Source organism: Pan paniscus, chromosome 4, assembly GCF_029289425.2.
Source record: "Pan paniscus chromosome 4, NHGRI_mPanPan1-v2.0_pri, whole genome shotgun sequence".
Classification (NCBI taxonomy): domain Eukaryota; kingdom Metazoa; phylum Chordata; class Mammalia; order Primates; family Hominidae; genus Pan; species Pan paniscus.
Genome location: NC_073253.2, coordinates 10,674,669 through 10,693,851, shown reverse-complemented (window position 1 = coordinate 10,693,851; position 19,183 = coordinate 10,674,669). Strand labels below are relative to the sequence as shown.

Sequence of the window (19,183 nt, the reverse complement as noted above, 5' to 3'; positions counted from 1 at the left end):
ACCCCACCAAGCATGCTGCATCCAAGTGCTAAAAAGTTTATCCACTTGATTTTGTTTTCACAAGGATCCAGTTGTAAGAGCGCTTTGAATTTTTCCTTCGGCAGGCACAAGTTCTTCCACTTCTGCTCAAGATCTGTTAATTCCACATACCGCTTGTGGTGACACTGTTTGGAAAACACAGCATGACAATTTATGTATGTTTTAAAACCTGGGAAACAATGAATGCTGTGAATATTCAACACACACCAAGTAACCCGCCCCATGCAGGGGACAGATGAACTCCAAATGCATGACAGGGGGTTCTGTCAGCCCTGGGGAGGGAAGGCAGGGAAGGCAGCGAGCGGCAACCTTTTATTTCTTAAATGAAAAAAGGACGGTGAAGCGAATACGGCATCATGTTATGACTTAATGAAACAGGCATACTGATATCGAGTATACGATACTCCACTATCTGTCTGAAATGCTTCACAATAAAAAATAAAGCTCAGTAAAAAACATTTTAAAAATCCAGCCCCTAATCACATTAACAGTTAGATAGGAGAGATCTTAAAACTGAAAATAAATGTATTTCTTCTATTATATATTTGTTTGTTAATTTTTGGACAGTCTCATTCTGTTGCCCAGGCTGGAGTGCAGCGGCACGACTTCGGCTCACTGCAACCTCCACCTCCCAGGGTTAAGTAATTCTTCCGCCTCAGCCTCCCAAGTAGCTGGGATTACAGGTGCGCACCACCACGCCCTGTTAAGTTTTGTATTTTTATTGGAGACAAAGTTTCACCTTGTTGGCCAGGCTGGTCTTGAACTCCTGACCTCAAGTGATCTGCCCGCCTCAGCCTCCCAAAGTACTGGGATTAAAGGCATGAGCCACCATGCCCGGCCTTCCTTCTACTATTTTAAACAATCTATCAAAACTGAAAACTTCTGCAATCTGCTAGCAGTATGTTGGATGAAAAGGCTTTGAGCAATTTCAGCATGTCTTTTCGCAAGCTACACCATTCAAGAGTTCTTCATTTCCCTTAAGGTAGTCCTAGTTTCAGAATTCACTGTATCCTGCACAGAAGCACAGCACTTCACAATGTAGAATGGGGATAAGTCAGTTTGAAAATCAAGGTTATGCCACTGGTGTCTCTTTTAGCAAAAGAACCGAGTCATGAGGAAGGCCTAGCCTTGCTCCGTGACCCACTTTCTAGTAACTCATGTCTCTAAAAACAGGATGGCGTGTGGGGCAAAGAAGTGCAAGGCAGGAAGGGGGCCCAGGCTCTCCACAGCACTGGACACCAGAGGCTGCTGCCCACCTTGGGGGCCAAAGGCCAGCCCCGCCATCCAGACAGAGAAGGCAGAGGCTTACTCAGGCCTGCGCACAGCTTTCACAAACACACACCTGGAGAACGGACTGGAAACCCCCCAGGTTCTGAAATTTTGTATGTTTTGCCCAGCAGAATCTAGTGTCATGTAAATTTTGTATTTAAAAGAAATTATATTTCACTTTTCTAAAATCTACCCCTGGATAGTTACTTGGGGCTGTTGAAGCTAGAAAAAGACCTCCCAGACACAACATATTTCTTCCTTGAATCAACCTTGACGATGCGTGGCAGGGAAAGCAGGATTTCAGGGACCTCAGGAGGTTTCAAATACATTGCTGGGGTGTGCCCCGCTCTGTCATCAATGCACAGTGAACGGTAAGGAAAGCACAGGCCAGCTGCCTGAGGCCAGAGACCGCGCCCCCCCATACCTGCTTGTGCAAAACTTTCAGGAGTCCTTGAGTCAGGCCTGTGTCTGTTTTCTGGGTTGCCGTGGGCATTTCCATTCTGTCCTTTACAGGAAGTGGATCTCCTCTCGACAGAGCTGAAAAATAGCTAATAAATAACAGACATCTCTGAAAGCTCATCAATACACAAAAAGCAGCTATGCGATCCAATTTCTTAAATAATCCCCAAAACAACAGTGATTAGGAAGGACAGCTCTGAAGACCAACATCCCGGGCTTATGTCCTGGTTCCTCCACTTGGTTCTCTGACTTAACCTTCTCTGCCTGCCTTAGTTTCTCTGTTGGCAAAGGGGATAATGAGACTCCCTGTTGGAGGGTTGGGGAGCACTGTGTGAGAAGGGCTTGGCGCAGTGGCTGGCACTCGCAGAAGCTCCTTCAACATGCGTGATTCTTCCCCTCCTCCCTGCCACTTCACAATCAGCTGGAGTTCCATATATTATTCTTTCTTTTTTTTTCCTAAATTTTTTGAGACAGGGTCTCACTCTGTCACCCAGGCTGGAGTGCAGTGGCATAATCATGGCTCACTGTAGCCTCGACCTCCCAAGCTCAAGGGATCCTCCCGCCTCAGCCTCCTGAGTAGCTGGGACTACAGGCACACACCACCACACCTGGCTAATCTTTTTAATTATTTCTTACAGAGATGTGGTCTTGTTCCATTGCCCATGCTGGTCTGGAACTCCTGGCCTCAAGTGATCCTCCCAGCTTGGCCTCCCAAAATGCTGGGATTATAGGCGTGAGCCACTGTGCCTGGCCGTCTTCCCACTTTTGACAGGTGGGTTTGGTCTTGCTGCTTTTTGAGGTGCTTGACTTTAAGCATCTCTGCATATTCAACCCTGAGGCAGCCCAGGAACACACAGGTCACCTACTTCCACACTGGGAATGGCAGGTGCTGGCCCGGCTCCCATCCCCCCACCCCCACTTTTCCTGCCTGGTATTGTTCCCCTTAATTGTTCCTTTCTGGGACACTGATATTGCTGCTTATGTTGGGGGCAAGAGTGGGAAACTGTTGGGGCAATAGGTCAAGAGGGAACCCACACCCAGCCTCTGGCTCGTGGTGGGAGGGGTGCCAGGCAAGAACTTCTGAGAAACTCACGCCCCTTGGTATCTTTGCCAGAGGTGGCGATGCTGAAGCCACATCATTTGGGGCCCTAATGACTTTAGCATGATGAAAAGAGACAGCATATCCAGGCAAATGAACATCAAAGCATCCACCAGGGCCACAGATAACAATTTTAAAGCCATGGGTAGTTAGAAACATTGCTACAGATAAATATGGATAAGTCGATATCTGATAGACTAAAATAAACTTCATATCTCATCCTTTCTCTCTCTTTACACCCCTCAAATTTGACTTTGTTTCCTTGCTTTGTAAGACAACTTCAGCTCCATTTTGTGGCTTTGTTAATGATTTGAAGGCAGCAGTGAGTTAGGCAAATGTGAACCTAAAGACCGAAAGGGTGCGGGTGAAGAATAGGTGCCTCGTTTTGCCACATTCCTACTAATCAAGGTTTTCACCTATTTCATGGGGGTAATTCCTCATAACTCAGGCAAGGAATCCCGAGCTAGATACAGCCTCTGGAGGCAGAGTTCTCAGTGGGGGATAATGCTCCTCCTCTTTCCCCCACCCGCCACCCTCCTCCCCAGCCAAAAGGCATTTGGCAATTTCTGGAGACGCTTTTTTTTTTTTTTTTGAGATAGAGTCTCGTTCTGTGGCCTAGGCTGGAATGCAGTAGCGCCATCTCAGCTCATTGCAACCTCCACCTCCCAGGTTCAAGCTATTCTCCGGCCTCAGCCTCCTGAGTAGCTGGGATTACACATGTGCAACACCAAGCCCAGCTGATTTTTTATATTTTATTAGAGACGGGGTTTCACCATGTTGCCCCCAGGGTGGGCTCAAACTCCTGAGCTCAGACAATCAACCCGCCTCAGCCTCCCAAAATGCTAGGATTACAGGTGTGAGCCACCGCACCCGGCCTGGAGACATTTTTGATTGTCACAACAGAGGGTGGATGGTACTCCAGGCATCCAGTGGGTGCAGGCCAGGAGGCTGCTAAGTCCCATCATGCACAAGATGCCCCTTCCTCCTGTGCCCTCCCCAACTGTCAGTAGGGCCGAGGCTGGGAAAGCCTGCTTTTGAGGTGAGACCAACTAATGTTAGCCTCTGCCAGTTCCTTGAGGCACACGCCAACCAAAGCAGCCTCTATTACTTGACTGATTCTTACGTTCATTGTCCTGTGTGAGGCACAACTGCACAATGGTGTCATAAGGAACAGCCGACTCCCCTCACAGTGGAGTCCACAGGCTTAGGGGGAGGCTGGCTCATCTTTGATATTTGCCCACCTGAAAAGCTCCTTTGAAAAGAACCCTAACCTGAGGAAAGAGGAATGCCTACTTGCTTCATCTTTTTTGTTTGTTTGTTTTTTCTTTTTTAGACAGGCTCTTGCTCTGTCACCCAGGCTGGAGTAGAGTGTTGTGAACATGGCTCACTGAAGCCTCCAACTCCTGGGCTCAAGTGATCCTTCTGCCTCAGCATCCTGAACAGCTGGCATTACAGACATGCATCACCATGGCCGGCTAATTTTATTTTTAGTACAGACAAGGTCTTGCCACGTTGTGCAGGCTGGTCTCGAGCTCCTGGGCTCAAGTAACCTGTCCGCCTCGTCCTCCCAAAATGTAGGGATTACAGGTGTGAGCCGCCGTGCTCAACCTACTTGCTTGTTCTATAGCAGTTATGTCCGTGGGTATCCTGGTTTCCTGTTTTGGTTTTGATGGTTTTTCTTCTTCCTGTCTCCACCCCCTTCTTCCTGTGCTGCTTCCTCTTCCTGGAATCCTCTCCACCCCGCCCAAGCCCCAATCTCTCTGCCTACAAAATCTCTCAAGGACCAAGCCACTACTTTGCTTAACTTTCAGGACCCTTCATTTTTGCACTTACCAAGTCCCGCCTTACTCAAGTTACTTTTGAATAGCTCTCCCTAACAGATTCTGTCCTGTGACAGCTGAAACACATTTGAACCTACAATTACATATATACTGCCGAATGAATAATACCTGGGTTTTCTCCTAAACTCACAAATTGTTCTTGGTCAGGCGCGGTGGCTCAAGCCTATAATCCCACCACTTTGGGAGGCCAGGAGGGCAGATTACTTGAGGTCAGGAGTTCCAGACCAGCGTGGCCAACATGGTGAAACCCCCGTCTCTACTAAAAATACAAAAATTAGCTGGGTGTGGTGGCACGCACCTGTAATCCCCGCTACTTGGGAAGCTAAGGCAGAACTGCTTGAACCAGGAGGCAGAGGTTGCCGTGAGCCTAGATGGCACCAGTGCACTCCAGCCTGGGCCACAGAAAAAGACTCTATCTAAAAAATAAATAAATAAATGGCTCTTGAGAGAAATTAGTAGCATGGTACATTCGGAAAGTTCCTGATTAAGTCTCTTATTTATTTATTTATTTTTATGATGGAGTCTTGCTCTATCATCCAGGCTGGAGTGCAGTGGCACGATCTTGGCTCACTGCAACCTCTGCTTCCCGGTTTCAAACAATTCTCCTGCCTCAGCCTCCCATGTAACTGGGATTACAGGTGCGTGCCACCACACCAAGCTAATTTTTGTATTTTTAGTAGAGATGGGGTTTCACCATGTTGGTCAGGCTGGTCTCGAACTCCTGACCTCAGGTGATTCATCAGCCTTGGCCTCCCAAACTCTGGGATTACAGGTGTGAGCCACCATGCCCAGCCTGATTAAGCCTCTTAAAGTGAAGTTTAGGCCAGGTGCGGTGGCTTACACTGGTAATCCCAGCACTTTGGGAGGCCCAAGTGGATAGATCACCTGAGGTCAGGAGTTTGAGACTAGCCTGGCCAACATGGTGAAACCCCATCTCTACTAAAAATACAAAAATTAGCCGGGTGTGGTGGCAAGTGCCTGTAATCCCAGTTACTTGGGAGGCTGAGGCAGGAGAATCGCTTGAACCCGGGAGGCAGAGGTTGCCGTGAGCCGAGATCTCGCCATTGCACTCCAGCCTGGGCAACAAGAGTGAAACTCCGTCTCAAAAATAAATAAATAAATAAACAAAGTGAAGCTTAACATAACTATCTCTAAGGTATTACTAAATATAGTTTAATGTTCCAAGAAGATGTTGCTAAATCTTGGAATTTTTTGTAGAGCACAAACTCTTATAAATCCTTTTATTTAAGCTTGAATAATGGTTAAAACCAGAGGCTATATTTCTTTAGCAAGAACTTTGAAAGAGTCTTTCAGAAACCATTGATAAAAGCGTTTCTCAGAAGGCAAGCACTGGATGGACAAGTAGCTCAGTTGGTGGGTAAAATAACAGCCCCAAAGGTATCCAGGTCCATGTTCCAGGAACCTGGGAATGTTACTTTACATGGTAACAGGGATTTTGTGGACTGATAAGGATCTCGGGTGGGAAAACTGCCCTAGACTATCTGGATGGCCACTGAATGCAATCACCAGTGTCCTTGGAAGAAGGAGGCAGAGGGAGATTTGAAGATGCTGGCCTTGAAAATGGAGGAAGGGGACATGAGCCAAGGAGTCCAAGAAATGCAGCTCTAGAAGCCAGAAAAGGCAAGGAAACGAGCTGGGTTTTCCTGAGAACCACTGGAAAGAGCAAAGCCCTGTCAACACCTTGATTTTAGCCTAGTGAAACCAATTTGGACTTCTGGCCTCCAGAACTGCAAGAATGTATGTCTGTGTTTTAAGCTGTCAAGTTTTGTGGTGATTTGTTACAGCAGCTGAAGGAAACTAATTCACTTTGGTTATAGAGTTTAGAGAAAGTCAGCAAAATTTGGCTGTTTTTTTTCTTTTTAAATTAGTTTTCTTATTAAAAAAACTACAGATGGGGTCTTGCTGTGTTACCCAGGCTGGTCTCAAACTCTTGGGCTCAAGTGATCCTCCCAGCTTGGCCTCCCAAAGTGCTGGGATTACAGGCATGAACCACCAAGCCCAGCCAAAATTTGAAATGTTGATGACTAAAATATTTAAATTAAATTTACACCTGTGCTGACTCTTGTCATCATAAAAGTGAGTTTTTGTTTTACATCTGTTTATTGAAAAGGGGCAAAGAGCTCTCCTGTAAAACCAAGAGGATTTCTTTTAATGCCTCTAAGATCTGTTGACTTGTAACTTTGAGATTATGAATGTCTGTTCCTGGAAAGTGTTGGAATGTTTGTGGCAAAAAATAAACTGTGAAGCTTCATTTGCTGGACAGTTTACCCTGAGCACTCTAGGGATGATGACCTCAGTATGACCACGGTCGTTCCGGTGCTAATAAATTTAACCAGCTCTGGGTATACATAGCTCTGAGAGGACTCTCTGCAGATGAGGAACTTAGCTAAAATATTCCTCTTTGTAAAGTCATTTCACAAAGTGACTGCAACCGTGTAATTTTTTTAACATAAACACTTTTTTGCCCAATGCAATTGCTTTGTTAAGTTTTAGTCTATCTTCATCATAAACACTTTTAAACAATTGAGTTGCCATTACGTTGTAGGTAAGTGAGCATTTTGCAATGATTTCGGGTCTCATAGTCGATAAATCGAAATGGTTCCTAGATAAAACACTCAAGTATAGATGTCACCAATGCTAAAGGGAAAGTTTTGCCTGATACTCTTAAGGACGCTGAGCGCCGCGTAGGGCCCCTGGTCCGGGAGGAGGGCTCTCTGGGCTCGTCTGGCTTGGGCATGTAGACCGGACAGCTCCCCGGGCGAAGGGCGCTTACCTCGCGGACCACTGCAGCACGTCGGCCGGCTGGGTGCGGATGGCAGCCTTCGTGAATTGCTTCAGGATGTCCGGCAGCTCCGGGGGAATGTGGATCTGCTGAGCGCAGAACATGGTGTCGGGAAGCGGCATCGCTCTCCGCAGAAGGGACCAGGCTGGTGAATCGCGGCGCGCTGCGAAGAAGAAGGGCGGCTGTCGGCTAGGACGCGGTGGACCCGCTAGCAGCGCGGGGCTTGCGACCAGGGCCGCCTCCCATCCCGTTCCCGAGGTTGGGGCCGGATTCGCGGGGCTCTTACCCGCTCCTCCGCGGGCTTTGGGAGAAATTCGGACCAACTGCCACTCCAACAACACCCTAGACCCTGCAGTTCCCTAGCGCCAGCCGCCACTACGGACGCGCTCGGTATCCAGGCTCCCGGGACGCGAGCAGGCCCCGCCCCTGGAGCCGCGCACGCGCACGCGGCCCTGAGCGAGGCGGGGCTGCGCCCGGGCTGGACACGGAGGTGCTGGCGCAGTCCGACTAGCAGCAGCCGCTGCTCCCCGGTGGTTCAGAGCCGCGCGAGCTGAGCGTTTCGCCTACAAAAGCATCTTCGGATCGGTTTCCCACCGCCGAATGTGAGCGGCGAACTCACGAAGGACTCCCTCTTCCCCTTGCTCTGGCTGCGTGAGGCTGAGGCTAGGGGACTCGGGCCTGCTAGGAGGGAAGCGGGTTAAGTGAAGGGGCTGATCGCCTGGGCGGCACGGGCCCCGCTGCGGGACCCGCCTGCGCCTGGGGCCGCTCCTCCAAACGTCTCGGGCTTCGAACTTCGCACATGCTGTTCCTTGGCCTAAGCCATCCCGTAGTGAACCTGAGTTCTTAATTTAAAAAGCCGCTTAGACAGTGGGCAGTTTCCAGCTAAAACACTATTGTATTTGTTTTCTTACGATAGGTTGCTTGAGCCAATGTGACTGGCTCTAGGAGGAAATAAATCACATCTGTCAAAAGAGCCTCGAGTCGAAGGATAGGAGAAACCTCGAATTTGGTGGGTGCTGACCAAGGCACCATGCAAGGGGTTAACTTTGCTTTAGGGGGTGACCTGGCTGGCTGCTGCAGTTGCCGTTAATAGCCACCGAATGGATGAGACTCCAGATCCACCTCCTCCTGCGTTCCTCAAAACAGGAAGATGGAGAACTACGGAGAGCTACTTCCCAGAGGGGCCGATGGCAAGCCCTCCCTTCAAGGAAACTGGGGAAGTTGCCCGATTTTGATCGTTTCCATCCAAACACCCACCAGACATATACATACACATTTCTAAATTAACAGCATTGGCAAAAACTGAAAATACTTGTATTTAAAGTTGATGACAGTATGAAAACAAGAAATCCGTCCGGGCGCGGTGGGTCACGCCTGTAACCCCAGCACTGATCACAAGGTCAGGAGTTCGAGACTAGCCTGGCTAACATGGTGAAACCCCCTTCTCTACAAAAATTGGCTGGGCGTAGTGGCGCGTGCCTGTATTCCCAGCTACTTGGGAGGCTGAGGCAGGAGAATAGCTTGAGCCCGGGAGGTGGAGGTTGCCGTGAGCAGAAATGGCACCACTGCACTCCAGCCTGGGCGACAGAGTAAGACTCTGTCCCCGCCCCCCTCCACCCAAAAAAAAAAAAAAAAAAAGGAATCTTCTATGTTGTTGAGAGGGATGTTAATTAGTACCTTTATGGGGCAGTAACGTAACACTAAAATTTTTCGATGATTGTGCAATATTACTTCTGGGAACTTACCCTACAGAAATACTATAAAAAGTAATATGGACAAAAATCTTCACCATATAAATTGGGTAAATGTCTTTTGGAAAACAAATCATGGCCTGGCCACACAATGGTATGAAAAGATGCCCGTGTAAAGTGAAAAAAAGCATCTTGTCGAACAATCTGCATAGTATGACACCTTTATTGTGATAAATGATTCTGTGAAGGTATGTCTGGAAGCACATAACTAAACTATTAACAGCAGTTACCTCTGGGAAATAGGACAGGGATTTCAGGTTTTATTTTGGCCAGACACATTATTTTGATTCTAAATTCATCATTTATTTACTAACTTAGCATTACTATTGAGTACCAAATATTTGCCAGGGAATTGTTCTGGGAATACAGTAATAATTCAGTTTAAAAAAATAAAATCTTTGGAGCTTACATTCAAGTGGGAAACAACATGCAAATATAAACAACAAAGGTAAACCATATAGTATGTTTAAAAGTACAAAAGAGAGCCGGGAGTACAAAATACAGCAGGGAGATGAGACAGGAATGCCCCAGTAGCTGCAGCTTTAGATAAGCCTCAGTGAGAATGACACTTCAGGAAAGAAATGAAGAGGCTAAAGAGCCTGAAGAACATTTGGGTATTGCAAATAGTAAGTGCAAAGGCACGAAGGCCTGACCTGTTTTGGAGGCAGGGAGGACGGCAGGAGCAGGGTGAACACAGAGGTGATGGGGTCAGAGAAGGGAGAAAAGGGGTGCTTCATGTTTTGCCCAGCATTGAAGGCTATTGTGGACTTTTGAGTGCCATGGTCGTCTATTGGAGAGTTCTGAGGGTTGGTGTGATCTGACTTGGATCTCATGAAGAACATTCTGGATTCAATGTTGAAAACAAATGGAAAAAAGAAGAGAGAGCAGGGGCAGAGGCAGCAAGCTCAGGAGAAACAGCGATTAAGTAAACAATGGGTTTACTTGTTCAGTTTTGAGACTTCTTTATGTAATCTAGATGCAACTCATTTATCAGAAATGTTTTGCAAATATTTTTCTGCCACTCTACAGCTTGTCTTTTTGTTCTCCTTATGGTACCTTTCAAAGAGAAGTTCTCAATTTTGATAAACTACAATTTATCGATTTTTCCTTCATGGATTGTGCTTTTGGTGTTGGATTTAAGAAATCTTTTCCTAACCCAAGGCTGAACACGTTTTCCTTGTTGTCTTCTAGAAATTATACAGTTTTGGGGAACTATAATCCATTTGGACTTTAATCTTTGCCAGTGTTAAGATATGGATCAATTTGTTTTTAATTTTGCATCTGATGCCCAATTATTCCAGCATCATTTTTTCAAGACCTTTGCACCTCTGTCAAAAATGTTGTCCACATACATGTTGGGTTATTTCTGGACTCTATTCTGTTCCATTAGACCAATGCACAGCCAGCAGAAGGGACTGATCCCAAAAACATATGAGTGAATGAAGAGGAGTACTGGGTATGAAGCTTCTCCTCTTTAGGTGTATCCTAAAGAAGAGTTACTGAACAAACACAGAGAAGCAGAAAAACTCCGGCACTGTTACATATGTGAAGAAAAGTTTCAAAATGATAACTAAACAATGTAAAATGAGGCAAAAAGGGGCCTCTACGTAGTGTTTACGTATGAGTGGTCTTAGAGAAGTGTGTGACTAAGTAGAACTAGATTGCAGAAGGCTGAAAGAGTAATGGCAGGGGGACCTACATATACCAAACAGTCACTAAGGAAGTGGCTAGGCCATCTCTCCCGGGTGAACCTTTCTCTGTGTTCCCCCATGGCATTTTATTCATACCTCTGTAATACAATCTTTTGCTCATGCTTCTGTTCCATTCTGAGTTCCTTGAAGGGAGACATCATACCTCATTCAACTACAGTACTAAATACAGTGCTAGAAACAAAACAGACACCAAAATAAAAACATGGAGGAGGAGGGGAATGTTACCCTCTCAGCCCCTTGATACGTTAGTTCTCCTTATCACTACATGTTTGCAACAAGAGTAGCTATGAACTGTGGAGCGGAAGGGGGAAATTAATGGCCAGTTTCTGAACTTGACCATGCAATTTCCTTTGCTGAAAAATTTCAGCTTCACAGATTAAAGATGTCTATGGTTCAAATAGCATTTCCTCTATCACCCCTGCATTTAAAGTAAATAAAAATGCACTTGTTTGGGGGAAAACAATCATGGAAAAAATTCTGAACCTATAAACAAAGAAAAATTAGAAATAGTCTGAAGCAAAAGGATCTCCTCAGAGCACTCAGAAGGAAAAAAACATCATGCAAGTCTTTCCTTTTTATCTGGGACATATGGTCAGGTATGTACAATGGATTTGACTGGTTTTACTCCAAGTATTCAGCTAAAAGACAACCTTAGTGAAACTGACTTTCTGATCTCGTAGCAGACATGCAGAAGTGGGCAGTAGCTTGCTATTGCACAAAATGTGGGGCCTTACTCTTCCCAGTGAGGATGGTCTACAGTTCAAGTTAGGGAGACAGAAGGGGAGGGATGTGTCCTCTGTAACTTTGCATTTAAATGTATACATAAAAGGGAGTCGCCACAGTCACATTTAACTGGAGTTGTTTTTCCTTCCTATTATAACATCTGGATTATCTATGCTGGCTAATAATGCATATTTCTGCAATCTTGCAATAACACAAAAACAAACAAAAAAACTAGACTACAACTAACATTCACTTTATTCAGTTTTGTCCTCTCAACTTAGAAGGCAACAAATGACCACATTAAAAAGGGAGCATTTCAGAATATATATACATAAAATTGGTCTGGGTACCCTAAGGTGTTTGCGTTGATAGAAAATTGACACCCCAAACTAAGTGTTCTACTTAGCTTCTACAATAGTTATTCCTAGACCTTAGATTAGTCATTACATTTTTATTTAAGGTACTATGTTACTTTCATGACTACAAAATGAGGCACTCGTACAAAACAGGAATGAAAACATACATATACTGTCTTGTCTTTATGTCGTATTAATGCCAAAGATATTGTCAGGGATTATTTTAAAGAAGCCCTTACTCATGATGGCTATTTTTAAAAATGGCACAGGACAGTAACAGGCTGAAAAGAAAACACCTGGTTGAGAGGACAAATTAAGTAAATACAAGACAGCTTAACCAAGGAAGTCAGCGAATCTCCACAAATGAGGCTTTTAATAATACTTTAGTGGTAAGACATTTTAGTTGGTTTTTTTTTTTTTGATGGCTGAATAACATCCTAAAGAAGTATTTTAAATATAATCTTTTAATTTTACAATGTAGAAAACTTCTCACAGTAAGTAGAGAGCTTAGAGTATTCAACCCTGAAAATGAAAATAAGTAGCTAGCTTGGAAAGTTTTAAAAAGCGCCAGTGTTCTTATGGCACTACATTCTCCTGCACGTGTGCGTGTGTTCACGCACATTCGCAAACGCAATACAATGTAGAAATGTCCAGTGTTTCTGTTTTGTTTTAAAAAGTCATCAATTCAACCTAAATTCAAGAATTACACTTTAATAGTGGCATTTTGCCAATACAGAAATGACGTATCTTGGATCAAATCATTTTAAGGAAAGTTATTCTATATTACTTGAATAAGGGAAAGAAAATACACAAGACAAGAATCCACAATAATAGCAGTTACATTAAATGCTGAAATAAAAATTACTTTTTGTTTACATCTGGAATTGAGATGGCCCATCTTCATTGTTTCTCCAGAGTACTAAGAGGGGGAAAAAAGTCACCTAAAAACATGGGAAGTTTTTTAAGGCCAGCTATACACAAACGTCACATTGGCATTTTTCTTCAGTTTTCAACTATTAGTACTACATAGTTTAAAAATCAAACATAATTTACTAATAATGAACAACTGCACACTTCATACTATGACCGTTTGATAACTGGTCATGTAAAACTAACACCAAATGCTGATTTGTCTTCTATATATAAATAGTAAAAATAAAACAAAAAGGTCTTCTTTCCTAGTTAACCTTCTTGAAGGTTGTTTTAACCCAATATAAAATTAAGCAAAATTATAGTATAATTTTAAAAAAAATTTATGTGAAGAAGGGCAGCAATACTAACATTTTCTGAACTATGGGTTTTCAATATTTAAAAGGCTCTTGGTTAAATACTAAAACCCGGATGCTACCCAAGCAAATATTATGCTGGAAAATGCTTTCCCTATGAAAATACTTATCTCATTGAAAACAACACGATAAAGTACAATTGAAAAACTAGGGGAGAATTCTTAAGTAAGACAATATAAATTACCTGCCAGTAAAATGGAGGGCAATTTTTTGGCCATTCATATTGTTTGTTTACAAAACATTGATAAGATTCATTTAAAATTCTGTAGGATTAAGAATTTTTAACCTTTTGAAGTATCTGCCTAGGATCTCTTGCTGTTAAAACAGATATGTTCCAATGACTTTATACCAAGATCCACAAATTCTTTGAAAAATTAAAAAACAAAACAAAACAAACCCCCAAAATTAATATAATCAAGTTGGCCAGGCGTGGTGGCTCACACCTATAATCCCAGCACTTTGGGAGCCCAAGGAGGACGGATCACCTGCAGTCAGGAGTTCCGAGACCAGCCTGGCCAACATGGTGAAACCCTATCTCTACTAAAATAACTTAAATAAGCCAGGTGTGGTGGCACGCACCTGTAGTACCAGCTACTTGGGAGGCTGAGGCAGGAGAATCGCTTGAACCTGGGAGGCAGAGGGTGTAGTGAACCAGGATCGTGCCACTGCACTCCAGCCTGGGCAACAGAGTAAGACTCTGTCTCGGGGGCAAAAAAAAAAAAAAAAAAAAAAAATATATATATATATATATATATATATATATATATATATATATATATATATATAAAGTTATATGCTCAATTCAATAATAATGTTTTTCTCCCAAAGAGAGCAATTTAGAAATACACTATGACAGGCAGCATTATATTTTAAAATCCTAATTTTTTATAGTAGCACTAAATTTCTGAGTAAAGGTAGGGCTAACAAAGACCTTATTTCAAATGAGAGAAAAGGCTGCTCTAAAGTGCCAAAGAGTATAACACTGAATCCTATGTCAAGCATTATTTCTGATACTGATTTTTTTTTTTTCCAATTTTGCCTAGGTTGGCCTCGAACGCATAGCCTCACCTCCTTGTGTGCCAGGACAACCGGCCGGAGCCACCGCAGCTCCCGATACTGATGTTTTTAAAAATATGTTTTAAAGTAATTGCTTACCACTTAGGGAAAAAATTGTTGAAGTATAAAACAGCCAGAACACATTGCTCTTTATTTTGGTAGCTTATGTTTGGCTGACTTGCATATGTTAAAAAATTCTCAGATTTTAGTCTATGGATTTTAATACTATATGAAAATTCTTTTATAGTTTCTGAAGACCTATGTTATACACTTTCTATGAGAACTTCTAAATTATCGTTCAAAAACAAACACTACCCTTACAATATACCTTTAGCATTAAACATTTAGATCATGTACCCAACCATTCTATTTTTCTAAACTTCTAACCTGAAGCTTTGGTTATGAGGGAAAACAAAGTTTGTAAGGGTTCAGTTCTCTGAGATTTTTCAGAATGTTTCCAATGAAATACATTCCTATGTTAAAAGGCCAGCTCAGCCAAGCTTCCTTCTGGACAAATAATGAATTGGTTTTATTTGAAGTTTTATTCTGTAAACAAAAAGCTTTGGAAACTTTGGGATTTCCTGATGAAAAGCTAGGAGAAATGCACACCTAGTCCTCAGCCAACGAGGCACTAACCAGCGAGACCAGATGTTCTAACCAGTCTTCTCTAATGCTGTCAATCTAAGACCACAACCACATCTATACTTCACAAGCATCTCAGAAGTCCTAAATCCAGTAAGATGCAGTACAGTTGGTGATGTCACTCTGAAAGATTTATGACCTTGCAGGACTTTCGGCCACTGCTACAAAAAATAAAGAGATAGTTGTGTGTGGAAAAGAGAGGATGTGGGTGTGGGGTGGGGGCGGGCGGGGGGGGGCTGACTAATGAAAATCTTCATTTGGACTTTTTTTCTCTAAGTATAGACATGCCCCTAACAAGCACTGAAACCCAACTCCCAATGCTGATCACACTAGGAATATTAAATTATCAAAATTAAAAATAATTTCCTCACCTAGCACAAGATACTATACAATATTACAAACACAGACACATGAAAAAAAATCAGGCAGTAGAAAATGTACAACAGCTTTGGTGTTATACAAAATAACTTCCACAAACAACTAACAGTGAAGCATAAAGTTCATGTTTTCTTACCACAGACACTCCACTGCTGATTTCTACTTGTTTCCTTTAACGTTCTTGGTAAGGTCTGAATAGCCAAGAAAGAAAGAATGTACAGTTCCCTTAGTGAGAGCTGCTAGGACATCATGAACTGCGTTCCACAAGGCGTCACTGAAAAGTCTTGCCTGCGCACTACTGCTCTGTGGCACGTTTCCTGTCGAGATCACAGCAGGTCCAAAATAAAGTGACAACTAGATTTAATAAATTAATATACATTTTGTTTAAAGATGTACAATGCACATTCTGTTTAATCCAAGGTTTTAGGGTATCAAGGAACTTGTATTTACACATATACAAATCTCAGACAGCAGTAATGTCAGAAGATCCAGGGAGAACAGCAGAATCTTACACCGCTGCTCTCTGAATGCTGAGAACACAAGTCAAATACATTTAACTTAAAAACAACGCTGAGAGATCACTGGGAAAAATCTCCAAAGAGAGAAGTCCACAAAAAAGGACATGTAAAGGGGAAGGTCAAGTTGTTGAGACAACTACTTTATTCTTGGGATGACTGTGGAGGTGGTGGAGATGAGCCTTGTTTGCCAGATTTCCGTTCGTAGTTCACGAGTCGTTGACCCACAAGGTACCTAGGTTGCAAAAACAAGGTGGTTACTCTCTTGTATGAACTTACAGAGTAAAACATTCATATGTCTTTTTAAATCTAACTCCTACTTAAAACTCGTCAGTGGTTGGGCAAGTCAAAGGGAGTCCCGAGTGAACACCTGTAAAGGCTGACACATCTACCTAGGTATGGGTTTGTAGGAAGCTGCAGAAGCAGCACAGGCTGGAAGGCCTCCAATGCTGTGCAATGGAGGACATGCTTCAGTCAGTGGTTTAGGGGGTCTCAGAAACTCAGACCTGTGGAGGCCAGGAGGGATACAGTAAACTTATGCAGTGGATTTATCTGTTAAGGTTCAGATTTTATAAAACAACTTAGTGGGCAGATCTAAGGAGACAGACTAAAAACATGACCATCAGAAAGCTAGGAAGGGGCTGGGCGTGGTGGCTCACGCCTGTAATCCCAGCACGTAGGGAGGCCGAGGCGAGGGGATCACCTGAGGTCAGTAGTTTCAGACCAGCCTGGCCAACATGGTGAAACCCCATCTCTACTAAAAATACAAAATTAGCTGGGTGTGTGTGGTCCCAGCTACTAGAGAGGCTGAGGCAGAAGAACTGCTGAAACCTGGGAGGCAGAGGTTGCAGTGAACTGAAATTGTGCCACTGCACTCCAGTCTGGGTGACAGAGTGTGACTCCGTCTCAAAAAAAAAAAAAAAAGTAGGAAGGGATGAAAGTAAAACTGGAAGTTCTAGTTACAGAGAAGAAAGGAGAAATCAAAGGAGAAATTTCAGTGAAGTCAAAGGGAAGACAGCATTGCAGTGAGTATGAGTGACAGGAGGTGGGAGAATATGGTTCAACAACAGAATGGCAAGTGTTCCTAACTTATGTATGTGATGAAAGGAGAAGGCAATGGCAAAGGCCACAGGGCTGCAGAAACAAGGCAGATGTTACTGTAGTTGGAGTGACAGGGCAGGAGATCCTACTCAAGGAGACAGACATCTCCAATGCCAGGGAAGGGCGACAGCTGCATCGAAGGCTCACTGAAGGCCTGCCTTACTTAATGTGAGCAGATGGCTTGCAGGCTGATCCCAAGAGGACAGCAGGGACAAAGCTGGAAAGCAACAAGCTGTAAGTGGCTGGGCACAAGTGTGAAGGGCACCCATTTGGAGGCAGAGATGCAGATCAGGGAGAATGTCCAGTAAAAGCCCACAGAGTTGAGTGACGGAGACTGAGGGAGAGTGAAACCTGCACATGACAGGCTGTCAGGTAGCTTTCCTTCGTCCCTTTCCTCCATTTACTCATCAGTGAAATGAGACCGACAGTCCCATGCTGCAGCATTGTTTTAAGAAAGGGAAAGTGTATGAAGCCCGGTGACAAAGGCTTACTTAGCATGTTGTAAGGGCTCACTGTGGGAACTCTTACTTTTCACCAATACCTTCTCTACCTTGACTTTTATCTATCACTTTTCTGTAAATGCACACAAGCCTAAGGAAATATTTTGGCAGTTTATGTCCAGTAGCTTAATATGTCACTTTTTTAAAAGTACGCTAATCTTACTGCATCTTTATCCATGTCACTGTTTTATTCCTTTTCGTCTTACCTTCTTTTCTTGAAGTTAGCCATTCCTTACCCCACTGTTCCCCAACCAACCACTGATTTTAAAACTTTGAGAATTTTGTAAATATTTTAAACAGTGAAGGCTGAGCAATATCTACTAAAATATACACAGTACTACCTGGCACACAGTAATGACTAAATAGCAAGATACACTAAAAATATGGTCAGCATTATGGCAATGACAAAGTAAGTAAATAAAAAGCATACAGAAACCAAGTTAAATTGTACAAGTCCAAAGAGTAATTCAGTGGCAGAGAAAGGAGACTCTGAACCCAACTCCCTCTCTTCCACCACCACTCACTCTCTCATACTCAAGCCCACCACACACACACATACACACACACACACACACACACACACTCACTCACTCTTAGCGCCTCCCACAGACCAAACCCTGTGCTAAAGAGTACATATACAACAGCTGACAAGACATGCCCTCACTTAAGTCTACAGTTCAACACCTTTCTGCATAAAGGAACAGATGGGAAAAGAGGAAAGAGGACACTGGGCTACAGGAAAAAGCAGAAGAAGATAAAGCATGAGAAAGAAGAGGTCAATGGGAACAGACCCCTGGCAAAGGCTGAGAAGGGCAGGGTGCAGAAAGGCAGGCGTCCAGCATAAAGAAAGAAGCAGGTAGAAAGTTCCCTGAGGGCATGTCTTGCTTGTCATTCTGTTTGCAGTATTTACTCCTCTGCCAAAAAGTTGAGTGCTAAGAAGTTGATTTTCATCATGGAAAAAATACCCCTTCCCCTTCTTTCAGTTGACAGTCCTTTGTACTCTGACTGCCTAAGTGTACTTGTATTTTTTACTGTCAGTAAATGCTTTGGAGAAGTCTTGAACACTATAAATTTCATTCTCAAAAATCTTACTCCTCAGAATAAATAAGGTAACTCTATAATTTGTTGTGCAAGGGGGGACAAGCACAAGTAAAAAGGGGGTAGTGTTAATGACACAAAGGCAGCAGGTATAAACTGGGACTCTCTTGGCCGACTGAGATGGATAAACCGTAAACTCACTTTCTCTGCTAGAACCCATTGAAGCAGATGATTCAGCCTACAGTTCGGACATAAAGGTCAAATATTATCCCAGGAAGGTGTTTTCCTTGGCTTTCCTCAATCTCTCACTGAGATCAAGTGACAGAGTTTTCAATGGTTTCCTCAAAACAGAGAGTCCCACAACATTTTTGCAGTAACCCTCAAGCCTCTCTGTGCAACCTCAGAGTAACCTAGTGGCCCTCTATAAGCAAGAGGGGCTTATGCAGGCACTGCTAGTTTCTAATGCAGGCTTCTTATTTTTAGCTAAAACTGTTTAATATACTGTCAGACCAGAACATTTGAAAACAGACTGAAAAACTATTTGGAATGGACATTTAAAAATCTCTTGGCTGGGTGCAGTGGCTCATGCCTGTAATCCCAACACTTTGGGAGGCC

The 19,183-nt window shown here is 43.6% G+C and overlaps 2 protein-coding genes across 8 annotated transcripts in view; both read right to left on the bottom strand.

Moving 5' to 3' along the window:
- Positions 1-8,472, bottom strand: part of ROPN1L (rhophilin associated tail protein 1 like) — a 39,849-nt gene extending 31,377 nt beyond the window's left edge. For 3 of the 7 annotated variants that reach the window (XM_014344826.4, XM_063604373.1, XM_063604372.1), the window contains exons 1-4: positions 7,797-7,951; positions 7,502-7,673; positions 1,733-1,856; positions 3-164 (exon numbers count right to left, since the gene is read on the bottom strand). In XM_014344826.4, the coding sequence (XP_014200312.1) occupies positions 3-164; positions 1,733-1,856; positions 7,502-7,632 (417 nt within the window). In that variant the 5' untranslated portion in view covers positions 7,633-7,673; positions 7,797-7,951. Of the gene's footprint in view, positions 1-2; positions 165-1,732; positions 1,857-7,501 lie in introns of all 7 variants that reach the window. The other 4 variants (XM_008975445.4, XM_034959733.3, XM_063604371.1 and 1 more) reach the window with 4 other exon arrangements.
- Positions 8,473-11,928: 3,456 nt separating this feature from the next.
- Positions 11,929-19,183, bottom strand: part of MARCHF6 (membrane associated ring-CH-type finger 6) — an 87,057-nt gene continuing 79,802 nt past the window's right edge. The window contains exon 26 of the mRNA XM_003821953.5: positions 11,929-16,164. Within this exon, the coding sequence (XP_003822001.1) occupies positions 16,074-16,164 (91 nt within the window). The 3' untranslated portion in view covers positions 11,929-16,073. The remainder of the gene's footprint in view (positions 16,165-19,183) is intronic.